Below are 13642 nucleotides of genomic sequence, written 5' to 3'. Positions count from 1 at the left end.
CCAATGACAACCTGTCCATTCGCTGGGGCAGTAGTTACTCTTCAATTTAAACAGTACCTATTTTTTTTATTGCCTTTGAGGGAATGGGCAGCTTAGACCATGTGCATTTTATTAAGCACTGGAGAGTGCCATCTTCTCTGCACTATCCTACCCCCTTGGGATTCTGGCCCTGAGCCCCATTATGAGCACCCAATACAGCAAGACTTCTTCTGTCCCTCTCAGAGGTGCGGCCAAGATGACCACCTCTCGGGTAAGGTTTATATTTGGGAAGAGCACAGATCTCCTCAAGTGGAAGCTTTGGGGAATACAAGTGTATTGCCTAGATTTCATGTATACACAAAGCATGGAGGTGTTGGTTTAGTGACAATACTGGTTACAAGGAGGCCTGTTTTGTCAGACAGTTGGTGGTTTTGACTGACTCATAATTATCAAGCAGTTACTCCTCTTCCAGCACCTAGGTTCACACACAAGGATGCACACAATGGCTGGTGCTGGCCCAGAGCTTCCCATTCTGCCATTGAGCCTCTGTGAACTGCCATGTGACTCCATCAGGGAAGGGAGTGACTAGAAAGACACCAACTTTGTTGCTGAATGGACAGAAACTTCTGGTAGGTGTTCTTGCTTATCCTCCTAAGTTGGCGATCATGATGATAATGATGATCATGAAAATGATAGCCGTGTCTGTATTTTGGAGCATATGTAAAGTACTGTTATATAGTTTATCTCATAATGATGGTGGCTTTCAAAGCTTTCACATGGGCTCCCATGTCCACGGATTTTGGGCAGGTTATTCAGTCTTGTTTAACAATTACATAAACAATAAGGAGAAGAAAAGTACTCTAATTTTAAAGAATTAGTGGACAAATATGAAAAGATAATTTACAAAAGAAATATAAGTGATTAGTAACTACATGAAAATGGGAAGAATCACAAATATAGGCAAGTTAAAACAACTAGAAGCCAGTTTTTCCATGAGATTAGTAAAAATGAAAAATTAAATAACCAGTATTTGTATACTCGTTTTCACTGCAAATGACGGAAAACCTAGTACAAAGTGGCCTGAATACAAATGAAATCTATTGGTTCAGGAGCCAAAAGGCCCATGGTGACTCTGGCTGAAGGAGTAATCCCACACTGTGCTCAACGGATAGCATCCGTGGACAATATGTCTCCTTCCGCTTGCTCCAATCATGGTGTTACCATTACTCTCAAGCTCCACATAGTAGCAGCTCAGGCCTCTGTATTCTTTTATGTTTCAAGTTAAATTGGAAAAAAAAAAGTAAGAGTCCTATTTCTAGACATCTAAACAAAAACTTCGTTGCAAGATGTTGGCTCTGATTGGGTCACTGTAGCCAGCAGGATGTGTGCACTTCCTGGTTCAGCAGAAGAGTCAGGGTCACCAGAATCACATGGACCAAAACTGAGAGGCAGTAGCTCTGCAGAAATAAATTAGGATACTGTTTCCAGAGGATAATTATGTCAGGATGCAAAGCAACAGAAGCCTCTTAGAGTGGGCCTAAGTGGAGTAAATGAGGACTCTTATTAGCTGGTAGAAGAAGTCAACTAGAGAGTAACCTTTCTGAAAGATAATTTCATGATGCCACACCATAAAACCTTCTAAAATATTCATACCTTTGAATCTAGTATTTTTATTTCAAAAAATGTATTCTACAGAAATAACTAAGTGCATAAGAATGTGCACACAAACATACCATAAAAAGAGAATAGCAAGCTCCAAAAAATATTATTTATTTGCATCAAAAGGTAACTACAAGTGGAAAATGCAAGTCAAAGAGTATCCATAGTTAATAACTGTTTTTTGTAAAATGTGCAAATAGGCATATGTAGAAAAATATCTGAAAGACGAAACAAAAGATGTTTAACAACGACTGTTTCTGAATTTGGGGACTACATGCAATAGGTAGTTTCCAGTTTTTTGCTTATTTACATCCCTCATTTTCCTAGCCATAGTCATAATTTATTTTGCCAAAATAAAAAAACAAAAAAACGAAACACCACCTGGAGTTGTCATGATTCACAGCATCTCTGGCTCATGCCGCTTCTCAGTTTTCCGTGGGTTTGCACAGGGGCTGGTAAATCACGGTTTAGAAGAGCAATCGGGGTTGAGGGACAGACACGGGAGTTGCGATTTAGGGGGAATAAAAGGCTTTTTTCCTGGAAAAATCATCTCTTTATGAATGTAAACCTTCCCTGTAGACGTTTATTATAGCCATACATCTGAGGGGAAAGGTAATACTCATTGTTATGTGGCCCTCTTAAGTCACCATAGACTCAGAATCATGCCTTGTGGGGACACAGAGAAAATTCCCTCTATAGCGATTAATGAAATGTCCAGAATCATTTTTATTCTCCAAAAATTAATGAAATTAATAGAGAAAGGAGATCGAAATCTGGTGTTGAAAGCTATTCACCTAGAACTATCCAAATGCCTGGTTTGCTAAGTTAAATTTAAACCAGGTACTTTCATTTCTGAAATGGTTCCCTGGCGGTCCAGAGTAAAACTATGTATCATGCACCCAACAGATACTTGCACTGGACCCCGACACCATATAATGCCCAGCGCTCTTCTGAAACTTCAGATAATGTTTAATTTTTAATATTGATAAAAATAGAAGACTAATTTTTTGTTTTGAGTTTGCTTTGCAGAGTGTCATCTGTGAACAGAAGTTTTTATTAACACAAGTCCCAAGACATTCCCACCTCTGAGCTCCTTCCTCTGGTCTGCAATGTATGTATAGAGCAATATATCTCACAAGTCGTACTTGTTCTGGAACATTAAATAGACATGTATCCTGAATCATCAGGGACTATCTCCATCCCCGAAGCTGTATGTTCAATAGCTTTCTCCAGGGCTGGTACGACTTGCTTGGCTACTCCTGTCTTAGCCTGAATTTCAAGTTTTATAGATAATTCACTTACCACAGGAAACTGTAGCAAACAAGGAAATGAAATAAGTTGCTTTCTTGAATAAAATCATTCTAAAAAAGAAAACAGTACAAAACTCTGTTGGTTTTAGATCACATTTAACATAAATCTTAACTTAAGGTGATACAGATTTTCTTGTAAATGTCTGAATTACAAGACAAAGCACACAGTTTCTGGTATAGAAAACAAGGGTTTTTTTCTCTACATTTGTGTCTAGGGAGTTGGAAAGTTTATAATGCTTCCCGAGATACAAATTGAGACCTCCAGACTACTGTTGTGTTTATTGTTGATTGGCAAACTCTGTGGCTAGTAATGTTGGAAAGGGAATTGGTAGAGAGAGAGATTAAACAGTTATGAAACCTCTTGATTTGGGCAAAAAGAAAATTAATAAATAATGGCAATAATGTTAGTCCAAAAATCCCTAAGTAAAGAAAACCTCTGAAAATATTAAAGCCCATTTAAAAATTTCAAATCAGTCAAATATTCTTTTTGATTTAAAATCATCTTACATTTAAATATTTCTACATAAAGGAACATTAGTTCCTTCTCTACTGTCTATATACTCAGGAAATTAGAATATAAATGACTAATTTTCTCATAAAGTAAAAAATTATACTTTAAAAATTATAGTTTCTTTGGAAACAATCAGAATAATAGAAATGTGCTACCTGAAAACACAATTGCTTCTTGGAGGCGAGTCTCTTGTCACTTAAAAATGAACGGTCTTCAAGCTGTTCTAATGTGGCACTGCAGGCAATGTTTTCCTTGGCTTCGATATTGACTTTGGGTTTCTGCCAACAGTTTCAACTTTTTGTCCTGTCAACATATTCCATGAACATCCTATCTGTGTTCAGCTGTTAAGTATATTAACTATTTCAGGGAGTGATGTCAGCAAGAACAGGAATAGGAGTTTGTCAGAACAGGAGTTTCTAGTGCTCATCCCTTGCAGAAACATCAATTTGAACAAGTATCCATGCACGAAAATAACTTCACTAGAGCTAAGGAATCAGGTGAGAGGTTATACCACCCAGTTGCAGCACAGAAATAAGAAAAGACACATTGAAGTGCATAGGAAGGACAATTTCACATTACCAGTGTCACCCCACCTTCAAGCCTGGGCAGCACAGCATGGAGAGAGATACCGTCTTGCATGGAAGAGGGACAGCTAAGATAGCACCCAACTTCACCACAGATCCCAAGCACCAAGCCCACTCCAGTAAACCCCAGCACCAGGATTCAGGCCTGCCACAGGCCAGACTGGCCTCTGTGGCCTCAGCCCCATGCTCATCCCAGACCAGGTCAGCCCCTGGGGCTCTAGGCTCCAAGGTGGCCACTGAAGACCTAGACTTCAGGCCTGCACCAGCTCTAGCCTGGCCCCCAAGACTCTAGCCTCCACATTAGCCCCAGCAGCCCAAGGCTCCAAGTTAGTACCCATGGGCCTAGAATTCAGGGCATCCCCTGCAGATCCATCACCAGGTCAGCCTCCAGAGATCTTGGCCATGTGGACCCAGATGCTGGGCTCACCCCAGTGGACCTTGGTCCCAGGACAGCCTGAATAAACTCAAGAACAGGTCTATCCCCATGAACTCAGGTGCCAGGTGATCCCCGTGTTAGGCTGGCCCCTGCAGACTCAGGCTTAAGGCTCATTTCAGTGCCTAGTCAGCCCTCAAGGATCCATACTTCAAGCCAGTCCTTGTGCACAGAATACAGATGGGCACAATGAATGAACCCAGAATCCAGCCCTGCCCACCTTAGAACTCCAACAGAAATCCTGTGCATAGACTCCAACAGACAGCCCACCTACAATCTCTGGTCAATCTGACTAGTGAACGGCTTCCTCTACTGAAGCTAGTATGTAAAGACTGAAATAGGTACTTACTTCAATGCAAGGCCACACTGATCACAAATAATCAGGGAAACAAGAAACCACCAAAGGAAGAAAATAAAGCAGCAGGAGGCAACCCTAAAGAAATGGAGATCTATACTGCATGACAAAGAGTTAAAAATAATTATCTTAAGAAAGCTCAATGAGCTACAAAACAATATAGATAGACAGTAAACAAAATCAGGAAAACAATACATGAGCAAAAAAGATAGATAGGAACCGTAAAAAAGAACCAAACAGAAATTCTGGAACTGAAGAACACAATGACTGAATTGAAAAAATTCACAAACGGCTTCAGCAGCAGGCTTGATCAAGCAGGAGAAAGAATTAGCACACTCGGATACAGGTCATTTGAAATTACCCAGTCAGAGTAATAAAAGGAATGATAAAGATTGCAGAAAGCTGACAAAAATTATAGGACACTGTTAAGAAAACTAATATGCATGACAAGAGTTCCAGAAGAAGCAGAGAAAGAGAAAGTTGCAGAAACTTATTTTTAAAAATAAGAACAGAAAACTCTCAAAATTTGAAGACATAAATGAAATAAACATCCAGATTTATGAAGCCCAAAAGAACTCCAATAGATTAAATATAAAGAGATCCTCACCATGACAAAGAGAGAATTTTCAAAGAAGCAAGAGAAAAGCAATTCTTCACATACAAGGGAAGCTTCACAAGATTATCAGTGGATTTCTCAGCAGAAATCATGTAGGCTGAGAGAATAGGATGATATATTTAAAGTACTGAAAGTACAAAACCTGGCAACCAAGAATATAATATCAGGCAAAGCTGTCCTTCAGAAAGGAAGGAGAGAAAAAGAATTTCCCAGATGTATTAGTTCAGTTTCACATTGCTGTAAAGATACTACCTGAAACTGGGCAATTTATAAACAAAAGAGGTTTAACTGACCCACGGTTACCCATGGCTGGGGAGGCCTCAGGAAACTTATAATCATGATGGAAGGCAGAGGGGAAGCAGACACCTTCTTCACAAGGTAATAGGAGAGACAGAGTGTGTCAGTGCAGGGGAAACAGCCACTTTTAAATCCCTCACTAACATGAGATCACAGCACAGGGGAAACCACCCCAATGATCCTATCACCTCCCACCAGGCCCCTCCTTCAACATGCAGGGATTACAATTCAAGATGAGATTTTGTTGGGGACATGGAGCCAAACCATATCATTCTTCCCCTGGCCTTTCCCAAATCTCATGTCCTTTTCAAATTTCAAAACCAATGATGTCTTTCCAACAGTCCCCCAAAGTCTTAACTCATTCCACAGTAACCCAAAAGTCCAAGTCCACAGTGTCATCTGAGACAATGAGCCTTTAAAATAAAAAACAAGTTAGTTACTTCCAAAATACAACAGGGGTACAGGAGTTGGGTAAATGTTCCCATTCCAAATGGGAGAAATTGGCCAAAATAAAGGGGCCACAGGCCCCACGCATGTGCAAAACCTAGCAGGGAAATCATTAAATTTTAAAGCTCCAAAATAACCTCCTTTAAGCCCCTGTCTCACATCCAGGGCATGCTGATGCAAGGGGTGGGCTGTTAAGGCCTTGGGCAGCTCTGTCCCTGTGGTTCTGCAGGGTACAGCCCCTACGGCTGCCTTCATCGGCAGGCACTGAATGCCTACAACTTTTCCAGGCACATGGTGAAAGTGGTCAGTAGATCTACCATTCTGGGGTCTGGAAGATGGAGGAACTCTTTTCACAGCCTGCTGGGCAGTGCCCCAGTGGAGACTCTGTGTGTGGGCTCCAACCCTACATATTACCTCTGCATGGCCCTAATAGAGGTTCTCCATGAGGGCTGTGTCCCTGTAGCAGACTTCTGCCTGGACAGCCAGGTGTTTCCACACATCCTGTGAAATCTAGGCGGAGGCTCCCAAAGCTCAACTCTTGTTTTCTGTGCACTTACAGGCCCAAGAACACATGGACGCCACCAAGGCTTGCACCCTTGAAGCAACAGAACCTTTTAGCCATAGCTGGAGATGGAACTGGAGTGGATGGAATTGAGCTATGGAACCTTTTAGCCATAGCTGGCGATGGAACTGGAGTGGCTGAGGCACAGGGCACCAAGTCCCAAGGCTGCACACAGCAGTAGGTCCCATGAAACCATTTTTCCCTGCTAGGCCTCTGGGCTTGTAATGGGAGGGGCTGCCTTGAAGACCTCTGAAATGCCCTGGTGACATTTTCCCCATTGTTTGGCAGTTAACATTCAGCTCCTGGTTACTTATGTAAATTTCTGCAGCCGGCTTGAATTTCTCCCCAGAAAATTGGTTTTTCTTTTCTACCACGTGGTCAGGCTGCAAATTTTCCAAACTTTTATGCTTTGCTTCCCTTTTAAACATAAGTACCAATTTAATATCATCTCTTTGTGAACGCATATGACTGTATGCTTTCAGAAAAAGTCAGGTTATATCTTGAATGCTTTTCTGCTTAGAAATTTCTTCTGACAGATATCCTAAATCATCTCTCTCAAGTTCAAAGTTCCACAGATCTGTAGGGCAGGGGCAAAATGCTGCCAGTCTCTGCTAAAGCATAGCAAGAATGACCTTTGCTCCAGTTCCCAATAGTTCCTCATCTCCATCTGAGACCACCTCAGCCTGGACTTCATTGTCAATATGATTATCAGCATTTTGGTCACAACCGTTCAACAAGTCTCTAGGAAGCTTCAAACTTTCTCACATCTTCCTATCTTCTTCTGAGCCCTCCAAACTGTTCCGATCTCTGTCTGTTACCCAGTTTCAAAGTTTCCTCCACATTTTCAGGTTATCTTTATAGCAATACCTCACTCTGTCAGTAACAATTCTCTGTATTATTTATTTTCACACTGCTAAAAGATATTACCTGAGACTGGATAATTTATATACAAAAGAGGTCTAATTGACTAACAGTTCCTCATGGCCGGGGAGGCCTCAGGAAACTTACAATTATGGTGAAAGGTGAAGGGGAAGCAGGTACTTTCTTCACAAGGCAGCAGGAGAGAGAGAGAGAGCATGTGCACAGGGGTAATGGCCACTTTTAAACCATCAGATCTCATGAGAACACTCTCACTATCATGAGAACATAATTGGGGAAAACACCTCATGATCCAATCATCTCCCAACAGGACCCTCCTTTGACACCTGGGGACTGCAATTCAAGATGAGATTTGGGTGGGAGCTCAGCGCCAAATCATATAACCGGACAAATAAAAGCTGTGGGATTTCAACACCATTAAACTTGCCTTACAAAAAATGCAAAAGGGAATTGTCAAGTTTAAACAAAAGGACACTAACTAACATGAAAACATATGAAAGAATAAAACTCCATTAAAGGTATTCTTATACAGTCAAATACAGAATTCTCCAATACTGTTATTGTGCCACAGTCACTTTTAACTCTAGCATAAAAGTTAAAAAATGAAAGTATTAAAAAAGAACCATAACTACAACAATTTGCTAATGAATACACAACATACAAAAGATATAAACTATGGCACAAATAATAAAATGTGGGGGGAGAAGTTAAAATACAGCATTTCTAAATGCAGTCTAAGTTGTTACCAGATTAAAATAGATGGTTATAAATATGAAATATTTTTGTAAACCTCATGATAACCACAAAGAAAAAGTTTGTAGTAGTTACATAAAACATAAAGAGAAAGGAATCAAAGCAAATTGCTCCAAAAAAGTCATTAAGTCACAAGGGAAGACAGTGAGACAAAAAGAAGCAACAGAGGAGCTATAAAACAATCAGAAAACAATTAACAACATGACAGTAGTAAGCTTTTACCTACCAATAATTACTGTAGAAGTAAATGTATTAAATTATCCAATCAAAAGACAGAGTGGATGAGTGAATAAAAAACAAGACCTAACTATATGTAAGGCCTTAACTTTGGCTGTAAGAGATTAACCTTGGCTTTACGGACAGACATAAGCTGAAAGCGAAGGGATGTAAAAAGGATTGCATTAAAATGATAACCAAAAGAAAGCAGAGGTGGCTATCCTTACAACAGACGAGATAGAGTTTAAGTCAAATACTGTCACAAGAGACAGAGAAGGTCATTATATAATGGTAAAAGGGTCAATTCATTAAGAGGATAAAACAATTATAAGTACGTCTGTACCCAACATCAGTGCATCTAAATCTATAAAGCAAATATTAACATAACTAAAGGAGAAATAAACAGCAACATGCTTTCAACAATGAATTAGATCACCTAGACAGAAAATCAACAAGGAAACTGTGGACTTCAAAACACTATAAACCAATAGCCCTAACAGACATGTGTAGAACATTCCTTCCAAAAGCAGCAGAATGCACGTTCTTTTTAAGTGCACACAGAACATTTTCCAGGATAGGTCGTATGTTAAGCCATGAAAAACATCTTAACAAATTTAAGAAGACTGAAATTGTATCAAGTATCTTTTCCAACCATAATGGCATAAAAGTAGAACTCAATAACAGAAGGAAAAATGGAAAATTCACAAATACATGAAAATGAACATACTCCTGAACAGCCAATGAGTCAAAGAAAAAATCAAAAGGAAAATCAAAAAATATCTTGAGAAAAATGAAAAGAGAAACAAAACTTGTGGCATTGAATTTATGGGATGCAACAAAAACAGTTCTAAGGAGGAAGTTTATAGCGATAAATGCTTACCTTAAGAAAACAGAAAGATCTGAAATATCCTAACTTTACACCTGAAGCAATAAGAAAGAAAAAAAAAAAAAACTAAGCCCAAAAACAGGAAGAAAGAAAATAATAAAGATCAGAGTAGAGATAAATGAAATAGAGACCAGAAAAACAACAGAAAAGATCAGTGACACTGTTGTTGTTTTTAAAAACATAAATCAAGAAATCTTTATGATCATATGATCATCTGAAGAGAGGCACTTACAACTACATGCAGAATCTAAAAAAGTCAAAGTCATGGTAACAGAAAGTAGAATGGTGGTAGTCAGCATATGGGGAGTGCCGGCTATGGGGTGGTTTTGGTCAAGGGATCCAAAGTTTCAATTACACGGTGTGAATAAGTTGGAGGATCTAATGTATGACATTGTTTCCCATCATCCTGAAGCAGCTGTATTGATAGAATGGTGGAATGGTCTTTTGAAGTCACAATTACAATGCCAACTAGGGGACAACATTTTGCAGGGCTGGGGCAAAATTCTCCAGGTGGCTATGTATGCTCTGAATCAATGTCCAATACATGGCACTGTTTCTCCCATAGCCAGGATTCACAGGTCTAGGAATCAAGGAGTGGAAGAGGAAGTGGCACCACTCACCATCGCCCCTAGCGATCCAGTAGCAAAATTTTTGCTTCCTGTTCCCAAGACATTACTTTCTGCTTGCCTAGAGGTGTTAGTTTCAGAGGCAAAAATGCTGCCACCAGAAGACACAACAAGGATTCCATTAAACTGGAAGTTAAGATTGCCACCTGGACACTTTGAGCTCCTTTTACCTCTAAGTCAACAGGCTAAGAAGGGAGTTGCCATGTTGGCTGGGATGATTGACCTGGACTATCAAGATGAAGAAACAGAAGTCATGATGTGTATTTAGTATCTCACTTGGCCTGTGTTGCATAACCTATTGACGTTTGTGATATATTAATCTGATCTATTTGCATTATTAAAATATATGTCATCAATATGCATTTTATAGTATTTAATTAAATTTCAAACATTTGTTCTTAGAGATGAGAAAATGAGTTTGCTTAGTTAACAATCCCCTTTAAGAATGTAAGCCTTATTTATAATTTTGGAACATATTTTAAGCTGCTTTTATATTTGGTTACTGTATATATTCTCTAGGAATACTGTCTGAACCTGTTCATTGTATTCATTTTTTTTCTCCCTACAAAGAGAAATAGCACATATTGAAACTTTATAAATAGACTTGTACTCAATAGAAGAAAGAAAATATGCATACATGTCTGTACTCTAAACTTCCTAAAAAGAAGTAAAATTAAATATACCTTATTATGTTCACCATTCTTTTATTTTTACACCTGCATTAAAAATACTTTATGTTTAAAAAAAAAAAGATGAAGTTAGTCTCTTACTCCACAATGGAGGTAAGGAAGAGTATGCGAGGATTACAGGTGATCCCTTCAGGCACCTCTTAGTACCATGCTCTTAGTACCATGATCACAAAGCATAGTACCATGATCTGTGATCAAGGTCAATGGGAAACTACAATAGTTCAATCCAGGCAGTGCTACATACCACCCAGACCCCTTAAGAATGAATGTTTGGGTCACTCCACCAGGTAAAAAACCACAACCTGCTAAGATGCTTGCTGAAGGCAAAAGGAATACAGAATGGGTAGTAGAAGAAGGTAGTCATCAATACCAGCTATGCCCACATGACCAGTTGCAGAAACGAGGACTGTAATTGTCTCATTTCCTCCTTATTTTGTTAAGAACATGTTTGTGTATGTATACACTTGTACTAAGAAAATTTCTTCATTTTATTTCCTTTCTTTTTCCTTTATCATGTGACACAAGATTTATTTACTTCATATAGCATTTAAGTGTTGTTAACTTTATGTAATAGCATTTGGTTTGGGGACTGGTATATTTCTGGTTGTATGAAGGACAGCTGTATTATGTATACCTAACATAATTATGACCTTATTATTGACTTTATTTGAAGATTATATATGATTTCAGGAGATACGTATGGGTTCAAGTAGACAAGGGGTAGACTTGTGATGGTTAATACTAAGTGTCAACTTAGTGTTAGGATTGGATTGAAGGATGCAAAGTATGGTTCCTGGATGTGCCTGTGAGGGTGTTGCCAAAGGAAATTAATATTTGAGTCAGTTGACTGGGAGAGGCAGACCCACCCTCAATCTGGGTGGGCAACATCTAATCGGGGCCAACAGAGCTAGGATAAAAGCAGGCAGAGGAACGTGGAAGGACTAGACTGGCTAAGTCTTCTGGCCTTCATCTTTCTCCTGTGCTGGATGTTTCCTGCCCTTAAACATTGTACTCCAAGTTCTTCAGCTTTTGGACTCTTGGAGTTACACCAGTGGTTTGCCTGGGGTTCTTGGATCTTCAACCACAGACTGAAGGCTGCACTGTCCACTTCCCCGCTTTTGAGGTTTTGGAACTGGGACTGGCTTCCTTGCTTCTCAGCCTGCAGGCAGACTACTGTGGGACTTCACCTTGTGATCTTGTGAGTCAGTACTCCTTAATCAACTGCCCTTTATATGGACATCTGTCCTAGTAGTTCTGTCCTTCTAGAGAACCCTGACTAATGCAAACATGTTGACTATAGTTCATAATACTGTATCGTATACATGAACGTTGCTAGAGAATAGATCTGATGGGTTCTCAGCACACACACATACACACACACACAAATGATAACTATGTAAAATAATGGACATGCTAATTAGCTTGACTATGGTAATCATTTCACAATGTACAATGTACATGTATATCAAAACACTATGTTGTACATGGAAGATATATATAATTTTTATTTGTAAATGACACATCAAAAAAGGTAGAAAAATGCTGCACTCAAAAGGACCTTAATCTCATTTTAGGGTCACACAGTTTATGCACAAGTTTCCATTTTTAAAAATGCTCATAACATTCCCAGTTATTTGGTAGCATGCAGTTGGCACCTCTTCTAACTGAACTTTTTTATTAGAGTTGCTTGGAGGCACAGTCAATAATGGATGGGTATGGATAGCTGCTCCTAGAGGGATATTTTAGCAAATAGTATCTATGTTTCCCACACCCTACCAAAGAATCACATAACACTGAAATCTTAGATTTGGAAGGGACTGGGTTGATGTTTAGGTCCTATTCCCACCCAATTCAGGAAATGCAGTATATCAGGCTCGACAAACCACAGTTCACAGACCACATTCGGCTTTGCACCTGTTTTTGTAAATAAAGTTTTATTGAAAAACAGCCATGGTCATTCATTCACTTACTGTCTCTGCCTGCTTTCACCTTACATGGCAGAGTTAAGAAGTTGCTACAGAGGCAGCATGGTCTCAAAAGCCAAGAAGATTTACTGTCTGACTCCACAGATAAGGTTGGCTGAAACCTGCTGGATAACACTTCCGACATAGACTTTAGACTTTCCTGTCAAAATACTTCGACTGAGGAGAAACTGGTTTCCTAAGCAGTCTGCTCCAACTCAGGGAGCTCTAGTTTAATTTTATTTTATTTCAGAGCTCAGGGAGCTCTATTTTAATTTTATTTTTAAGAAAAGTAAAAAACTTCCTGTATACTGAAATAACTTCCTTGCAACTTCTACCATTCAGTCCTAGATTTACGCACTAGACCCTCACAAAACAATTTATCCTCCTTTTTCTGCTTTTAAAATATTTAAAGACCACAATGACTTGCCCACTAAATCTCCTTGTTTTCTATTCTTTGAAATTACAGTATATCACCTTGATTAGTAAATTAGAGTTTTCGGAGTCGATTCTTAAATAAATATTTTATGTATACTACTGGAAGGCAGAACTACATTTATTAGAAATGTAGGATAATGTTGCCAATACAATATTTTCTGGTGGAATGAAGTAGCATATTTTAAATATGCCTGTTGTGCTGTCTTTTAGATTTAGGATATCAAGTGTTGCAGCAGAGTAGTCAACAATCTCTCTACTTTGTGCAGAGTAGAAAAGAGTTTAAATTTTAAATTTCATCTGTTACCAGGCAGAAAACAAAAAACAAAAAGCAGTTGGGACAAAAGCACCCTGCCTGCAAATCACAGCAGAAACCCTCGGGGCTCGTTTCTCTAAAAGGTGAAATTACAGACTTTTAACCTATTTAAATATGCTTCTGTGTTT

At 39.1% G+C, this 13642-nt stretch overlaps 1 protein-coding gene across 1 annotated transcript in view; it reads right to left on the bottom strand.

The window, feature by feature from the left end:
- KLKB1 (kallikrein B1) overlaps window positions 1-3822 on the bottom strand; it is a 33954-nt gene extending 30132 nt beyond the window's left edge. Inside the window, exons 1-2 of the mRNA XM_033215928.1 lie at window positions 3615-3822; window positions 2941-2999 (exon numbers count right to left, since the gene is read on the bottom strand). Of these exons, the coding sequence (XP_033071819.1) occupies window positions 2941-2998 (58 nt within the window). The 5' untranslated portion in view covers window position 2999; window positions 3615-3822. The remainder of the gene's footprint in view (window positions 1-2940; window positions 3000-3614) is intronic.
- Window positions 3823-13642: the final 9820 nt, after the last annotated feature.

This window comes from Trachypithecus francoisi, unplaced genomic scaffold, assembly GCF_009764315.1.
Source record: "Trachypithecus francoisi isolate TF-2019V2 unplaced genomic scaffold, Tfra_2.0 Lachesis_group1, whole genome shotgun sequence".
Classification (NCBI taxonomy): domain Eukaryota; kingdom Metazoa; phylum Chordata; class Mammalia; order Primates; family Cercopithecidae; genus Trachypithecus; species Trachypithecus francoisi.
Note: the sequence above shows the minus strand (reverse complement) of the source record. Positions and strands in the feature narration are given on the sequence as shown.